At 34.1% G+C, this 14,998-nt stretch overlaps 2 protein-coding genes across 8 annotated transcripts; both read right to left on the bottom strand.

Moving 5' to 3' along the window:
- Positions 1–1,592: 1,592 nt before the first annotated feature.
- Positions 1,593–4,633, bottom strand: LOC127972112 (trafficking protein particle complex subunit 6b). Of its 2 annotated transcripts, none has more exons than XM_052575416.1 (7): positions 4,592–4,633; positions 3,606–3,697; positions 3,429–3,496; positions 3,231–3,348; positions 3,058–3,141; positions 2,834–2,927; positions 1,593–2,603 (listed from the first exon to the last, which is right to left on the bottom strand). In XM_052575416.1, the coding sequence occupies exons 1-7, from the start codon at positions 4,596–4,598 to the stop codon at positions 2,572–2,574; spliced, it is 495 nt and encodes a 164-aa protein (XP_052431376.1). In that variant the 5' UTR covers positions 4,599–4,633; the 3' UTR covers positions 1,593–2,571. The 2 variants fall into 2 exon arrangements, with proteins under 2 accessions (XP_052431376.1, XP_052431377.1); XM_052575417.1 differs by having other exon boundaries at positions 4,485–4,616.
- Positions 4,634–5,950: 1,317 nt separating this feature from the next.
- si:ch211-116o3.5 (uncharacterized protein LOC325902 homolog) lies at positions 5,951–14,828 on the bottom strand. Of its 6 annotated transcripts, none has more exons than XM_052577207.1 (5): positions 14,704–14,828; positions 14,524–14,624; positions 11,229–11,663; positions 7,047–7,313; positions 5,951–6,967 (listed from the first exon to the last, which is right to left on the bottom strand). In XM_052577207.1, exons 3-5 carry the CDS (start codon positions 11,638–11,640, stop codon positions 6,495–6,497), a joined length of 1,152 nt encoding a protein of 383 aa, XP_052433167.1. In that variant the 5' UTR covers positions 11,641–11,663; positions 14,524–14,624; positions 14,704–14,828; the 3' UTR covers positions 5,951–6,494. The 6 variants fall into 6 exon arrangements, with proteins under 6 accessions (XP_052433167.1, XP_052433165.1, XP_052433166.1 ...); XM_052577205.1 differs by having other exon boundaries at positions 11,229–11,679; positions 14,704–14,826; XM_052577206.1 differs by having other exon boundaries at positions 14,524–14,767.
- Between the last annotated feature and the right edge of the window lie 170 nt (positions 14,829–14,998).

Below are 14,998 nucleotides of genomic sequence, written 5' to 3'. Positions count from 1 at the left end.
CACCCAAAATGAAAATTAGTTGCCAAAATCTGTGATTTTTTTATTCAAGTTCTGAAAGAGATGACACAAATACACTGACAAAATTATGTAGAAATTTCAGTCTTTTCACTCTTCAACTTTTAGCACACTGAATCAAACATGAAATTTGAGGTAGAAAACTGAAGTTATGCTGTAAAACATACTCCAATAATCTTTGTTTTTATTTTTTTAAACAGTGTAGCCTAAAAATCACAAAATATAATGCAGCGGCATTGCAAAAGGCAAGTCTGGTCTAAAAGGCCAACAGACCGCCTGCTGGGCCAAAAGCTAGGCTAACAGGGAGAAAGTGAAGAGAAATGTGTACGTGTAGGATGTTTTCTTAAATGTTCTTTGAGACAGCTGGCCATTTCTTTAACTCCACCGGCAGCATAGAAAAACTGCTGCACAAAAGAGAGCTCATGAATGGCCTCTCACCGGGGAAGCCTTGCTAAACTTCTTAATGTGGGCCTTCCATTTAAGCCTGACACTTTTTGTTTGTTTCTTCTAGCGGCATGAAGCAGGCTTTTGGGATGTATAATCGAGAAGAGAAGAGCGCATGACCTTACACACTACATCTGACAGCAAATGAGAGAAAAATGCAAACAAGCTACAAAATAACAGTCTGCCATTTATAAAGAGAAAAAGGGCATTAGCTGTGTTTTGTGTTGCTGACATGTTGACATATGCAATAATTATGCAACATAATTAACGCAAAAAAGCATGTTTTATCTTTTATGATTCAGCATCATGTGGAGAATGTAAATGTGTGTCATCTAGATTCTTTGTTTTAATGGTGAATTCACTCTTAATGTCTGATTTCCAATCACTTTATAGAGATGCGTTCTCTCAAATAAATATATAGGATATTTAAACCGTTCATACATCATACTAAACTGTGCCAAGATAATAACAAATGTTTTTCTAACACAAAATTAGTTCTGGTAAGGTTTCTGTGATTGCTGCAGTAAACATATATATATATACACACACACACACACACACACACACACACACACACACAACTGCACATTTTAGAGTGGCCTTTTATTGTGGCCAGCCTAAAGCACACCTGTGCAATAATCATGCTGTCTGATCAGCATCTTGATATGCCACACCTGTGAGGTGGATGGATTATCTCGGCAAAGGAGAAGTGCTCACTAACACAGATTTAGACAGATTTGTGAACAATATTTGAGAGAAATAGGCCTTTTGTTTGATCTTGATCTTTGAGTTCAGCTCATGAAAAATGAGGGCAAAAACAAAAGTGTTGCATCTATAATTTTGTTCTCTGTGTGTGTGTGTGTGTGTGTATATATATATATATATATATATATATATATATATATATATATATATATATATATATAAATGCTTCATTTGTGGACAGAAGCATCAATCACTTTCAGAAAACAAAGTTTCCCAAAATTTTGAGTAGTGCTAAGTAACAAAATGCACAGAACACATTATGTGAGATATATATATATATATATATATATATATATATATATATATATATATATATATATATATGTACTTTCATTGCTATATTGTATTTATTGCATTGGTAACACAAATTAATGTATTACAAATATATATTTATTTTAATGATGATACATTCTTCCAGAATTATGCAGTCAACAACAAACAAGCACAGTTCACAGAAAACTCTACCTGCTTTTAAACAAAAAGCTTGAGTACCTAACTAGACTAACGTACCAGCTGTAAAGAGTTTTCAGACTAACTTAAGGGCTAGAAGACTGTACAAGATCATTGAAATCAAAGTTTTATGATAGAATATTTTTTTTTTTTGCTTTTACGCAGGATGTCATGAATCTTAATGACAAAGGTTGCCCTCCTCTGGTGAAATCAAGAATTTTTATTTTTTTTATGTTGACTAGTTAAAACATATTTTTAAACAATGACAACAAAACCTGCTTTTTTTCAGAATCCATACATTTTCTCCATATGATTATATATATGTTTATTATTTGCGTGTGTTTTCAAACAATAAATTAAGTGTCAACACTAAATTATGGCTTTAGTTAATTGGGCTGAGATAACTACAGATATTAACTGTCCCAAATATACAAACATAATTCACTTTTACAATAAAGCTGTAGAGAAGAATGCAGCTTACATTTGAACATTAACATTTTAAATGTCTTACCCAGCCGAAAGAGTATACAAAAAGTGGACAAAAACATGTTAAATGAAGTTAAAAGTTTACGAAATGTCATATTTATGAAAATATGTTTCCATGATTATCCGTGACAGCAATTAAGTCTGTAATAAGTGGAGCTGAGGTAGAATACCACATTCAGAATATTTCCAAACAGTTCAAGATTTTGAATTTATGTGCTATGGAGAAAATAATAATAATAAAAAAAAAATATTATAAAGATTATGGGATCTGTTTCGCAGAAATGCTTGGAACTGCAAACAGCATTATGCAAAATAGAATGTTGTAAACATTTAGAATCTAGGTGCATGTAATTCACATTCTCAACGTTTTAATTGAAGAAATATTGCTGTTCAGAGCCCATTTAGTTCATCCTAGAGTTTCTGAATTACAACTTGGAATTTGCCTATAAACAGAAAAACAAAAGACAATGAAGACATTGATAACAGTGTCAAATCATACTTTAACTGTATGCATATGCTTGCTATTAAAGCTTGAAATATTTAAACATCACGTAGCCAAAAAAAATTGAAATAAAATAAATGTATATAAATGAGGATTAATTTTGTTGCATTCCTATACCTATATATATATATATATATATATATATATATATATATATATGCATAAACTTACATGATGGCATTAAAGAAACCTCTGCAGTGACGACGCTCTCCAAGCCCAGGTTTGATAGAGCTCCTCGAATCAACCCACAGGAAAAGGCCAAGTACTGCAAAGATCCAATATATTTATATATATTAATGTTTCATTTATCATGGTATACAATAATGTAGACAAAATAAAAGCTCAAGAGTATGATTTAACATGAATGCACTTAAACAGACAATGGGCATTCTTACTTTAGGTGCTTCTTCAAGGTATTGCTTTCCACTGGACAATTGAGTTAGGAGTGCAAATTTATTATCCTGTAAGACATATGTGCCCTAGAGCAAAGCCAGAGAGAAGAAATAACAGTAACGTTGAATTCTACAATGTGCTGTCACATACTAAATACATAATTGAGCTTTCAAACCTGATGGTTGGTCCTTAAGTTGTCGATTTGTTTTCTGAAGATCGTGCTCCAAAAATCTTTACACAGGAACTTCATTACGTCCAAGTCATCTTTGAATGTGGGGCAGTCTTTTGTAAATCTTTTAAGGAACATATGCAAAATTAGGCAGTCACTAGGTTCATAAACAATGGGAAAAAAAGCATGTATAACTGTGTATACCGTTCAATCAGTCCTTGTCCAACTCTGAAGCCCATCAGCTCTAGTGTAGAGACACACGTCACTCTCTCCTTAAGAAAGCAAATCAGAACAAGGTAAATTTCAAAACGGTGTAACAAAAACATAATTAAAGCAGGAAAAAAATCTGATGCATGCCATCTGGATGCTTGTAGATGGTACCTTATCAATGTCCTCCCGGGTCGCGTGCTCCTTGTACACGTGAGCAACAATCTCCATGTGGAGGAATTCAAACAGTACGTCATCTGCCATATCTGAAATAAAAGAACATTCCGTGGAAAGTTCCTCAGACATCTCGAAACACTCCACTGGAAAACTGACGTATTTTAACCCATTTAGGCCTGCAAGTGGCTCTTCCACTCTTTTTTTTTATTAGTGAATATTTGTATTTTTAATATACAACCCAGGAAAGAGATTTTGACAACTTGTTGGATAATGTGTCACGTGGTGAGGTTTGATAGAGTAGCCTAAAACAGGAGGTTTTTAAGTAAATGCTGTGGGATTTACGTAAAATTAAATTACCTTAAATTAATCAATAAGTATACTAAATGAATGAATACACGAATTAATTAATCAAATATACAAATCGCTGACCTGCATTTTAATAACTAAATACATCTAAGAATACTATAGTGAGTAGCGTTGGTAAAAAACCACGAATGTAACTCAACAGAAACGAAATGAATGTTATATTCATAATAGTCAATTTTCACAGTATGAACTGGGTCTTTATTAATTCAAAGAGAAATATCCTAGCGTTTTAGTTTCGTAAACATATGGTAACTTTACAGAAGCCGTTTAATGTAAAAAACGACAGCATACTGCGAAACGTATTTTGCCATCGGGGCTTTATATTTAAAATACGTAACGTTATGTGATTCGTAAGATTACAAACCATATAAAGTTAAGTAATATCCGATTAATGTGAAAACAGCTGCTCAGCTAATGTTACAACACCTTCAGCGATAGAGCTGCTAACTTGCTCAGCTTCTTGTTAAATATGATTTGGTATAAGTATAAACACACATTCAAATTACTTACTCCTTGCACGTATCTTCAGTCATGTAATAAAATACATTTATAAAAAAAGCAGATAACGTTACACAAAATCCGCTTTCAGTTCTGCTGTGTGTAGCACTGCTACTTACAACCCATACTGCCACCTGCTGTTATGGAGGACAATGGCTTCATCTCATTTCCTCGCTGAACCAAACGACTTTAAAGTTAATTTATTCTCCGTCATATTAGAGTTTATTGTGATAATATTTTACCATATTACCGTTTTACTGTATTTTTTTTTTTACTTTACTGTACTGGTGAGCATAGGATACTTGTCTAACTCGCACGACAATTTCAATACAATTTAAAGGGACACTAAGTAGGAATTACTCCCATCTAGTGGTGAACTTGTATTTTGCATTCAAACTAATTTTGCTCTCCAGCGCCTCGCTTTTTCAAATGCGCTTTGCATCTATGGTAGGCAATATGTACCAAAAAGCTTTGACAGGATGTTTTCTAATAGCACTTCGAGTTTTCCTTCAGGTGAACAGGTGTGTTATTTCAAACAAACAGCAACCTGACCATAAACAAACGAATGTTACAGTATGAATTACTGACTGTGGAAAACATGAAATATTGTAATTAGTAGTTATGTCTAATTTATTCGTTATATTTTCTGAATTATATGCATTGTTAGATATAAAAAAATATATTATAATATAGATTGTAAACACTGACTTACCTGTCGAGAAGAAAACTGGCCACTTCAGCGTCTCTTTTGAAATCTTTATCAAGCATTAGCTCTTTCCACCTAGAAAAAGCTTCCCCGACATTAACTCTTGTTTTCTGTAATCTACGGTCACGTTTCCTTTTACGTTCTATTTTTGACTGTTTTGGCGACGATGTTTTCTTCTCCTGTGGCGCAGCATATGTATGGTCCATAATAAGAATGCAATCCAGACTTTTAAACTTGCCGGTGCAGTTTCAAGCGCCTCTCACTGCTCTGCACCTGCGTTTCTGGCTCTGACCGAAAACGCGTTGTGGAAATGCGTTGGCTTAGTACTTTTTGTCCCTCTCTGCTATTATAGTTTTGCAAGATGGCGGAACTACATGGAAGCCTCCGTCGACCTACCCGTCCCATGTATATAAAGATAATAAATTCTTCATTTACAAGGATTAGTTTAAACATTGGCATAGGTATTTGTACACCATTGAGGGCATATTTATGAATAAAAATATTGATTTTAGATAATAAAATACCTAAAAAGTTACTTATTGTCCCTTTAAGAAGGACTTGCCGTAATTTTTTCCCCATTCCACTTGAGTATGTTTTTACCATAGACTGTATAGTTTTTTTTCCCACACACTTTTGAAACAGTACCCATAGTTTAACGTCAAAGTAATTTCGTAGTACCCTGTCTGAACACTAGTATTATTAAATGAATTAGTGGCTTTACAACTAACTCAACCCTGATTCAATTTGCATTTCAAAAATATGACGACATATATCAGTGAAATATTACTTTATATTAAGAGTCAAGCAGTTGAAATTGATAAACTTATAAATTCATACTTAACCACATTAGTTTCGATTAGATGATGAAATTCATGATAATACACATTCATGTGTTAAAATCAGTCTTAAAGTGTGTCCCAAACTTAACTGGAAGAAACTGATAGTTTTACACAACTTTAAGCTTACCAATAACCCACTTTTTTTTTCTTTCTCTCAGATAATGCAAGATGATTACAGACATAAAGCTACCTTGGTCCGAACTGCATTTTTAAAACAGTCACTGTTGAGTTACTTACCATCTAAGATACACATCAAGTGTTAGTTCACAAACAAACCAAAGTAAATAAATAATAAGTCTATTGTTCTATTTCTTAAAAGTGTTACTGATTAAAACATCAGAGCACTGAATACTTTCCTATGAAACTGAAAAACGCATTTCGATTGATGCTTCGGATCAGACAAGCTCCTGAAACATCTGGAGGACAAAAAACTTTTGTAGTTCCAACTGAATGCATAACGTCCCAAATGGACAGCACTCAATCGTGCTTACACAGTCCATTCTGCACAACAGCATTCTCGGTTGAGGTTGAAATCTCTAAAGAAGGTGGGCTAGAGGCGTTTTCTTTGCAACCCTGGAAGGTTTGAGGAGTCTCAGTGTCAATGCCCAATTCAGAAGGTGACCTCTTGTGAACTTCCAAGAGAGAGACCTTCCAAGGAGCAGCTGTTGGTTGGCTTTTAGGCATGAGGAACGTGGGATATGGCTCAAGAGTCTGCGTTTGAGCTTCATGTACGTTTGGACTAACTGAAGAGTCCGTGTGTTGGGTCTCAAGCTTGGGTTGGTGGTTTCTTGTGAAATTGGAGAGCTGCTCCAGGACCTGGATCTGGCGATCCATCATTCCTAGCATGCTGCAGTGGAAGGCTCTCTGCTCGGCCAGCTGTTCTCCAAGCCGGTGGTTCAGGATGGTTAGCTGCTGGAGGATGAGGCTGCTGGTCTCCTCAGAAGTTCCTGCTGGGACAAAACAAGAAGATCTGTGACTCCTGTGGTTCTTTAGTTTGTTGTGCCAGAAAGAACTCAACCAGTGTGTCACCTGGTAAATCATTGTGACTGCAGTCAATGGCATCTCTTGAACTTTCTGTACCGTTGGGAGTGCACAGGGATGGTGGTTCGGTCTTCACTGCATAGAGGTATTCTCCTGACAAGCCCAGGGTCATAACTTCATCTGGTCCTACAGCCCAGCTCGGCGCTTCAGAACCAGCCATGTCATCTGGATTCAGACTCTGATCAACATCAGGATCAAGTTTAGAAGACATGCTCTCGGCCGCAGATTTAGGGATTAGGCCTTCGGGCCAAGGACCTGGAAGAGGAGATCAACAGGAAAAGACATCATTTTGTACAGTGGTCACAATTACAATGGTTTTGAATAAACTGACGTGTACACAGTTATAAGGAACAACTATAGTCTTGATAGTAACAAATCTTGAAGACACTGTCCAAAAATAAAAATTCTGGCCTTATTTGCTCACACTCACATGGTTCCAAATCTGTATGACTTTACTTAGTGAAGATATTTGGGAATGTTGAGAGCTTTGGAGGCCATTGGCTTCCCACTTTTCTGAAAATATCTATCGTATATATTCTACAGAAGAAATGATAAGTCATACAGGTTTGGAGCAATCTGCAGGGGAGTAAATGACAGATTTCTTTGTAAAAGGGAAGTATATCAAATGCACTTAAAACATGTCAATAATGCAAAGTAGCGGATAACTTTAATATATTTTATAAAGCAGTAATTCTCAAGTGGTGGATCACAGATTTTCAAGGGGTTTGTACAAAATTAGATGTTTAATGATAATAATGTTTATGAACTTATAATCAGGAGAAGAAAAATATTCAAATATCTTTTTTTTTTTGGTTGGTGTCAAAGGCTACATGTCAAGGTTAGCCAAATCAGACAGAGAAAATCTGTCAAATTCCATCAATAAAAATCGGGAATAAAACTTAATGACTATATAGGGTCATTCTGTGTCAACTCAGCCAGACGACCCCGGCTCATATTTTTGATTTTGCTAATATTTCTTTTTTTTTTTTCTGAAGAAATGTATAGTGAAGAAGGCTGCTCATTGTGATAGAGCCTCTATCATTCAAAATGTTCGAGATACTGGAATTTCAATATGGCTCCAGGAATAAATCACTATATTGTACACATTTTCAGTGGTCAAAAGCCAAACCTAAGTAACTTTGCATAAATACTTCTATTTTATTAACGAGGAAGGTCTGAAGAACAAATAAAGTTGAAACTAGGGATGTATTTAATTTCCTTCTTTCAGAACTACAGACAGGAACTTACCTGTTCTTCTTCTTCCAAAGGTTTAATGCATATAACTCAGGAAGTATTAAAGATATCAAAATATGAGTTTAGATTCTAGTTCTTGAATAGGCTACTCTTTTGGAATCTTCACTTTTTTTCCCCCTACATTGTTCAGCCCCAGAGATATGGGGGTCTCAATGAGGCTACATATTCAGATTGTTGAATATTACCCATTTTCAGTGGTTGAAACACAAATGTTAGTGACTTCGATTACAGATGACACTTATTTTGTTTAAAGAACAATGTCTGAAGAATAAGTAATGTTGAAAATAGAAATGCATCTTAATTCCATCTCATAACAACAACTGCATGGAACATAGCTGTTTAAGTGTCATAAATATTAAGTTATTACTTGATTTCTAAAGTTTTCTAAATGTGGTTTTAGATTCTGGTTCCTAAGACACTTTTCTTTTGGAATCTTCTTTGGAAGTCCATATGGTTTATCTCTAGAGATATTGAGATCTCGGTGCAGCTCCATGTCCAAACTGTTGTATCCTAATTGTCAATGATCAAAAAACAAATGTGGTTTTGTGTTTATCTAGTCATCAATGCTGCCATTGTCAAATATGAAAATAATAAAAATGGCTTCGGGTTTAGGAATGTAGTGTGACATGTCAGATTATGAACAACCAGGATCAATATTTAACTCTAGGTAAAGTATGAACACTGTGAAACATAAAATTAGATTACCCAGGATCCCATTTACCTGGGGCTTTAGAATTACCCAGTGTTAAAGGGATGGTTCCCCCAAAAATGAAAATTCTGTTATTAATTACTCACCCTTGTGTCGTTCCAAACCCGCAAAACCTTAATTTATCTTTGGAACACAAATTGAGATATGTTAGTAGATAGAACTCCCTTTCTGGGCCTTGATCTTGGTGGTACCCTTGCTGTCTCTATGCAGGGTCAGAAAGCTCTCTGACTTAATATGTTTTTTTTTTTTTTTACTTAATTTGAAATATCTTAATTTGTGTTTTGAAGATGAACAAAGGTCATATGGGTTTGGAATGACATGAGGGTGAATAATTAATGACAAAATGTTGGGTTAATTACCCCTTTAATTATTTTAAGAATGAGACTTTAAATGTTTAAGGTACTATCAGAGAATCTGCTAAAAATGTTCTTTAGCAGTAGATATTACTTCTTTGATTATGATTCACATTTTATAACAATAATAAAAAAAAAAGTGACTAAGTGACTAACATTTAATTTTTGACCACTGAAAACCTCCATATCTCTGAGACTCGACAATGTAGGGCCTTGAAAATGAAGATGCCAAAAGAGTACTTTATTAAATAACTAGTATCTAAAATCATATTTCAATATCTTTTATACTTGTTACTGAGTTATAGACATGGAAACTTTGGAAAAAGAAGAAGAGGTAAGTTCCTGTCTAGTTTCAACAATATTTGTTCTTCAGACCTTCCGCTTTAATAGGGAAAAAATATCATATTTATGCAAATTGACTTTTGCAAAATGACATTTGGTTTCTGACTAGTTAAATTGTGTATAATAATTTACTCCTTGAGCCATATTGAAATTCCAATATCTCAGGAACCGAAACACATAGTCTTAAAAACGAAGATGCCAAAATGAAATTTTGTTAAGATACAATATCTACAATGGCATTAAGATATCATTAATACTTCTTGAGTTACAGGCATGCAAACTATAGAGAGAAAAAAAAAATTGAGAAGTTCTCATTCCCCATTTTTTAATGGGAACCATTGGCACATAATGCAATCTCTGTGTAAAATAAATATTATGAGGCAAGTCATTTTAACCTGTTAACTGTCACTGGGCTCCACGGTGGGCCCCCTACATTTACTTCACTATGTTACAATTAAATCCTAATCTAATCGTGACAAACTATACATCGTTGGAAAGGTCTAAGACTCCTAAATAGATATTTTACAAATATATAAAAAAAAAAAATTATGTAGGAAAAGCAATAGATTAATTTATGGCAAGAGTGCACATCAAAAACATACATCATAAAAAAAAAAAAAAAAAAAATCTTCTTTGTTGCCTTTTCCTCTATCACACGTTAGAAATAATCAGAAATGATATATCACTTCAAAACTTAAAATCTCAAAAAAATCATCCTTTGAAAGCCATTTTAAAAGCAAACATTGCAAAATCAAAATCATGTTACAAAATTTTTTCAGTTATGAATTATAAAAAAAATTAGGTTCGGATCATTCACATTCAAGTCTATGTTCAAAAATGTGAGTGACCGTTAACAGGTTAACCCCCAAACCATAATGTTTATCTTTTTTCATAAAAAAATAAAATAAAAAAGATAGATATATATATATATATATATATATATATATATATATATATATATATATATATATATTAAAACTTTGAGCCAGGGACCTCTGGTTGAGTTATAGGGTCATGGAATGACTCTATACGGTTTACCACTACAGTTTATACAGTATGACCACCATGTCTAATACAAAAATTTCCTGAAGCAAAACCATGTAAGGTCCAAAGATGGTAAAAGAAATGCAGATCTCAAGAAAAAAAAAAAAAAAGATATAATATGGTGTTGGATCTGGCATAATTTATTCAACAAATCAGTTCAAAACCTATTTGGCTTTTTTTCTCTGTGTTCCCTAAAATAATATTTCAGAAGATTTGGGATAAAGTGCACGATATGGACCACTTTTTTGATGTTTTCATTAAGCCTAACAACATCTGTCCGTACATTCAACTTCCCATTCTAATCTCTCATTTTCTGTTCCACAGAAGAAAGTCAGTCAAACAGGTTTGGAATGAGGGTGAATAAATGGCCAAATTAGAATATTTGGATGAACTACTCCTTTAATACCATGCAAACAGACAAATAACTTTTTTTAAAGTCATGCAAAAAAGGGCAATGAGAAGCAGTACTGTCTGGATGGTCATCAAGGTCTGCGAGTGACTGTCCAAGCAGGGCGTGACCATCTGTGAGGTCGTCATCCCTGCCTCCCACCTTCGGTCTTCGCACCAACATGTGATCCAGCATATGAAAGTAACGGAAAGACTCGACGGCAGAGAGGCGAGCGGCTGGACTTCTGTAGCTGGCCAGTTTGATCTTACGGTACTTGTGTTTGAGGCTCTTCCAGCGGTTTCGGATTTGGGTGACAGTGAAGTTGATGCCCCGCTTTGCCAGACACAGCCTGAGACGTCGGAAGAGGGATTCGTTGCGCTGACGCTTCTTATCCAGCTCGTGTACCAGACCCATCTGCTCTATGAGGGCCAGCATGGCAAACGTGTCCGGTTCAGTCCACCACTTGTTGGGCTTCTTCTCGTTGAGGTTCATGGTCTCCTCCCTGTTTGAGGCCCCTAAACATGCAACCCACTTCAGAAAGAAGGTAGATTAAAGAAATCATTCACATAATCTTACTCTTATTACTAAATTTAAATGCTTATAATTTATATATATATATATATATATATATATATATATATATATATATATATATATAAATTATAAGCATTTAAATTTATATAAATTTATATATATGTATGTGTGTGTGTGTGTGTGTGTGTGTGTGTGTGTGTGTGTATATATATATATATATATATATATATATATATATATATATATATATAATTACAACAGAGAAAATGTGGTATCCAAAATCTAATTTAAAGCTGGAAATAACTAAGTATTTTTTTGCATTATTTAAAACAAGTAAATATTATGATGTTTAATTATTTTTTTATGATGTACAATATTTCAGATTTTGCACAATTAGGGGCCATTTACTCTGAAAATATTTTTGCATTGGACTGCTTTTCCATAGTTTCTATAAACAAATTTGCATGTATGACTGTTTTGAATGCACTAGTTTCGTGTTCTCAAGTTAATCATAATTTTACTGCCTATTTCTCGCGTTTTTAAACATATAAAATACAATTTGTGTAATCGGCCCATATGTGAAAGATTAAAATGAAAACATATTTTCTTTTGTGTGAAATGGGAATATAACAGCTTAGTGAGGGGAAAGGATTACAATCCCATGAAGAATGACATAATTGATTTGAAAGCATTAGTGAAAAAAACAAAACAAAAAAAAAAATATTTATTTAAAGATATTGATTATGTCTACAACAATATATTTTAAGTGTATTGCAAAATATGCATATAAATACAAATAATTAAGCATTTAAAAAGTGTAGCGTGAATGACTTAATGTAATATGTGGTGATTCTTGGGAGAGGCTGTTCCCTGCAACTTCTTCAGGCACGATTTCACAGTAGTGAATTTTACTGCACAGCATTATGGGTAATTAAAATTCCACTGTTATTTTTTTTTTAAATACGTTTAAATAATGGGAACAGACGACTTCAGCAAAACCAATGTTTAACAACTGAGCTCACAACAGGTCTAGGCTTATAAATTATCATTAGAAATAAACAAACAAACAAACAAACAAATAAATAAATACATACATTTCCCTATTTAGAAAATGTATTTGTTTTTACTTCTGGACCCAGGTGTTTCATTATTGTCCCGCCCGCCCTCACCAGAGCACACCTTATCAGAAGAGAAGTTGCTGAGATGTAATGATTTCTGATTAAATATTATGTACATTAATAATAACGATAATAAAAATTCTGACTCTGGCAAAATATCAGTGCTGGTATTGCTAGATCTCAGTGCTGCGTTTGACACTGTCGATCATAACATACTACTAGAGAGACTGGAAAACTTGGTCGGGCTTTCTGGGATGGTACTCAAATGGTTCAGGTCATACTTAGAAGGGACAGGCTATTATGTGAGTCTAGGAGAGCATAAGTCTAAGTGGATGTCCATGACATGCGGAGTGCCACAAGGCTCAATTCTTGCACCGCTCTTGTTTAGCCTGTAAATGCTTCCACTAAGTCAAATTATGAGAAAGACCCAAATTGCCTATCACAGCTATGCTGATGATACCCAGATTTACCTAGTCTGATCTCCAAATGACTACAGCCCCATTGACTCCCTCTGCCAATTGGTATTGGTGAAATTAATAGTTGGATGTGCCAGAACTATCTTCAGTTAAACAAGGAAAAAACTGAAGTTATTGCATTTGGAAACAAAGATTAAGTTTGCAAGGTGAATGCATACCTTGACTCTAGGGGTCAAACAACTAAAAATCAAGTCAGGAATCTTGGTGTGATTCTAGAGACAAACCTTAGTTTCAGTAGTCATGTCAAAGCAGTAACTAAATCAGCATATTATCATCTAATAAAACATTGCAATAATTAGATGTTTTGTTTCCAGTCAAGACTTGGAGAAACTTGTTCATGCCTTCATCACCAGCAGGGTGGACTATTGTAATGGGCTCCTCACTGGCCTTCCCAAAAAGACCATTAGACAGCTGCAGCTCATCCAGAACGCTGCTGCCAGAATTCTGACTAGAACCAGAAAATCTGAGCATATCACACCAGTCCTCAGGTTCCCTACATTAGTTATTATGCCGCCAGCAACTGGAATCAGCTTCCAGAAGAGATCAGATGTGCTAAAACATTAGTCACATTTAAATCTAGGCTCAAAACCCATCTGTTTAGATGTGCATTTATTGAATGAGCACTGTGCGATGTCCGAACTGATTGCAATGTATTTTACATATTCCCTGTATTATATGTAAAATAGTTTTTTTTTATTTTTAACTGTTTTAAATTCATTTTAAATAACTCCATTTTAAAATCATTTCCAAAGTTTTAAAATTGCTTGTTTTTTTATTTTTTTATTATTTTTCTTCATGACTATTTTACTTTCTTTTATGTTAAGCACTTTGAATTGCCATTGTGTATGAAATGTGCTATATAAATAAACTTGCCTTGCCTAATAATAATAATAATAATAATAATAATAATAATAATAATAAAATGTACAAATCATTTAAAATAAACACTAATATTTCATTTAAAAATAAGAGTTGTCCATTTTTATTGTATGGTGACTTTAAAGATAACAACATTAATTTAGATATTAAAATGTAGCATTAAGATGGTTCTCAATCATAATATTTATATAGAAATAGCAGAGAGAAGCAATATTGATTAGTAATCTGAGACATCTGTTCCCCAGTGCAAATAATTATTTATTGTACATATGCATTAGGCATAGTCATTATCATATCAAGTGACATAAATGATAAACCACAACACCATAAGCATAAGGCACAGATAGTACACATCAGTCTACACAGACCTGTTAAGTTGTAGGCCTCGTGCACATACTGTAGTGCAGCAGGGAATCATCGAAATCACCTCCGCATCGGCCGAAACAAGATAAATTCGCCAAATAATAGACTGCGTAGAAACATTTAAGATAGTTATTAATTGTGAAAGGTTTTGAATCAGTGTTTAGACACTGAGAACATCTGTTTACTTCATAGTGAGTCTTTTCCCTCTTGATCTCTCATAGAAATAAATCGAGCGGATAGAACGGACATCAGCTTGAAACATGAAACCTAACATAGGCAGAGATTGACGGTCCGACTGATGTTTCCAATTGGTCAAAGGATTGGTGTTAAAGTATGATGACTCTCCACTTTGTATTTTAAATGTAACATAATTTGAGAACGACAAGTGTCGTTTTTCTAGTGTAAAATTTGGTTCTGAGTGTTACTGAAACTGAGAATAGAGACGGCGTTGTCACGTGATGAGTGTTAGTTTTCACAGCG

The sequence above is a fragment of the Carassius gibelio genome, chromosome B15 (assembly GCF_023724105.1).
Source record: "Carassius gibelio isolate Cgi1373 ecotype wild population from Czech Republic chromosome B15, carGib1.2-hapl.c, whole genome shotgun sequence".
Lineage (NCBI taxonomy): Eukaryota > Metazoa > Chordata > Actinopteri > Cypriniformes > Cyprinidae > Carassius > Carassius gibelio.
Note: the sequence above shows the minus strand (reverse complement) of the source record. Positions and strands in the feature narration are given on the sequence as shown.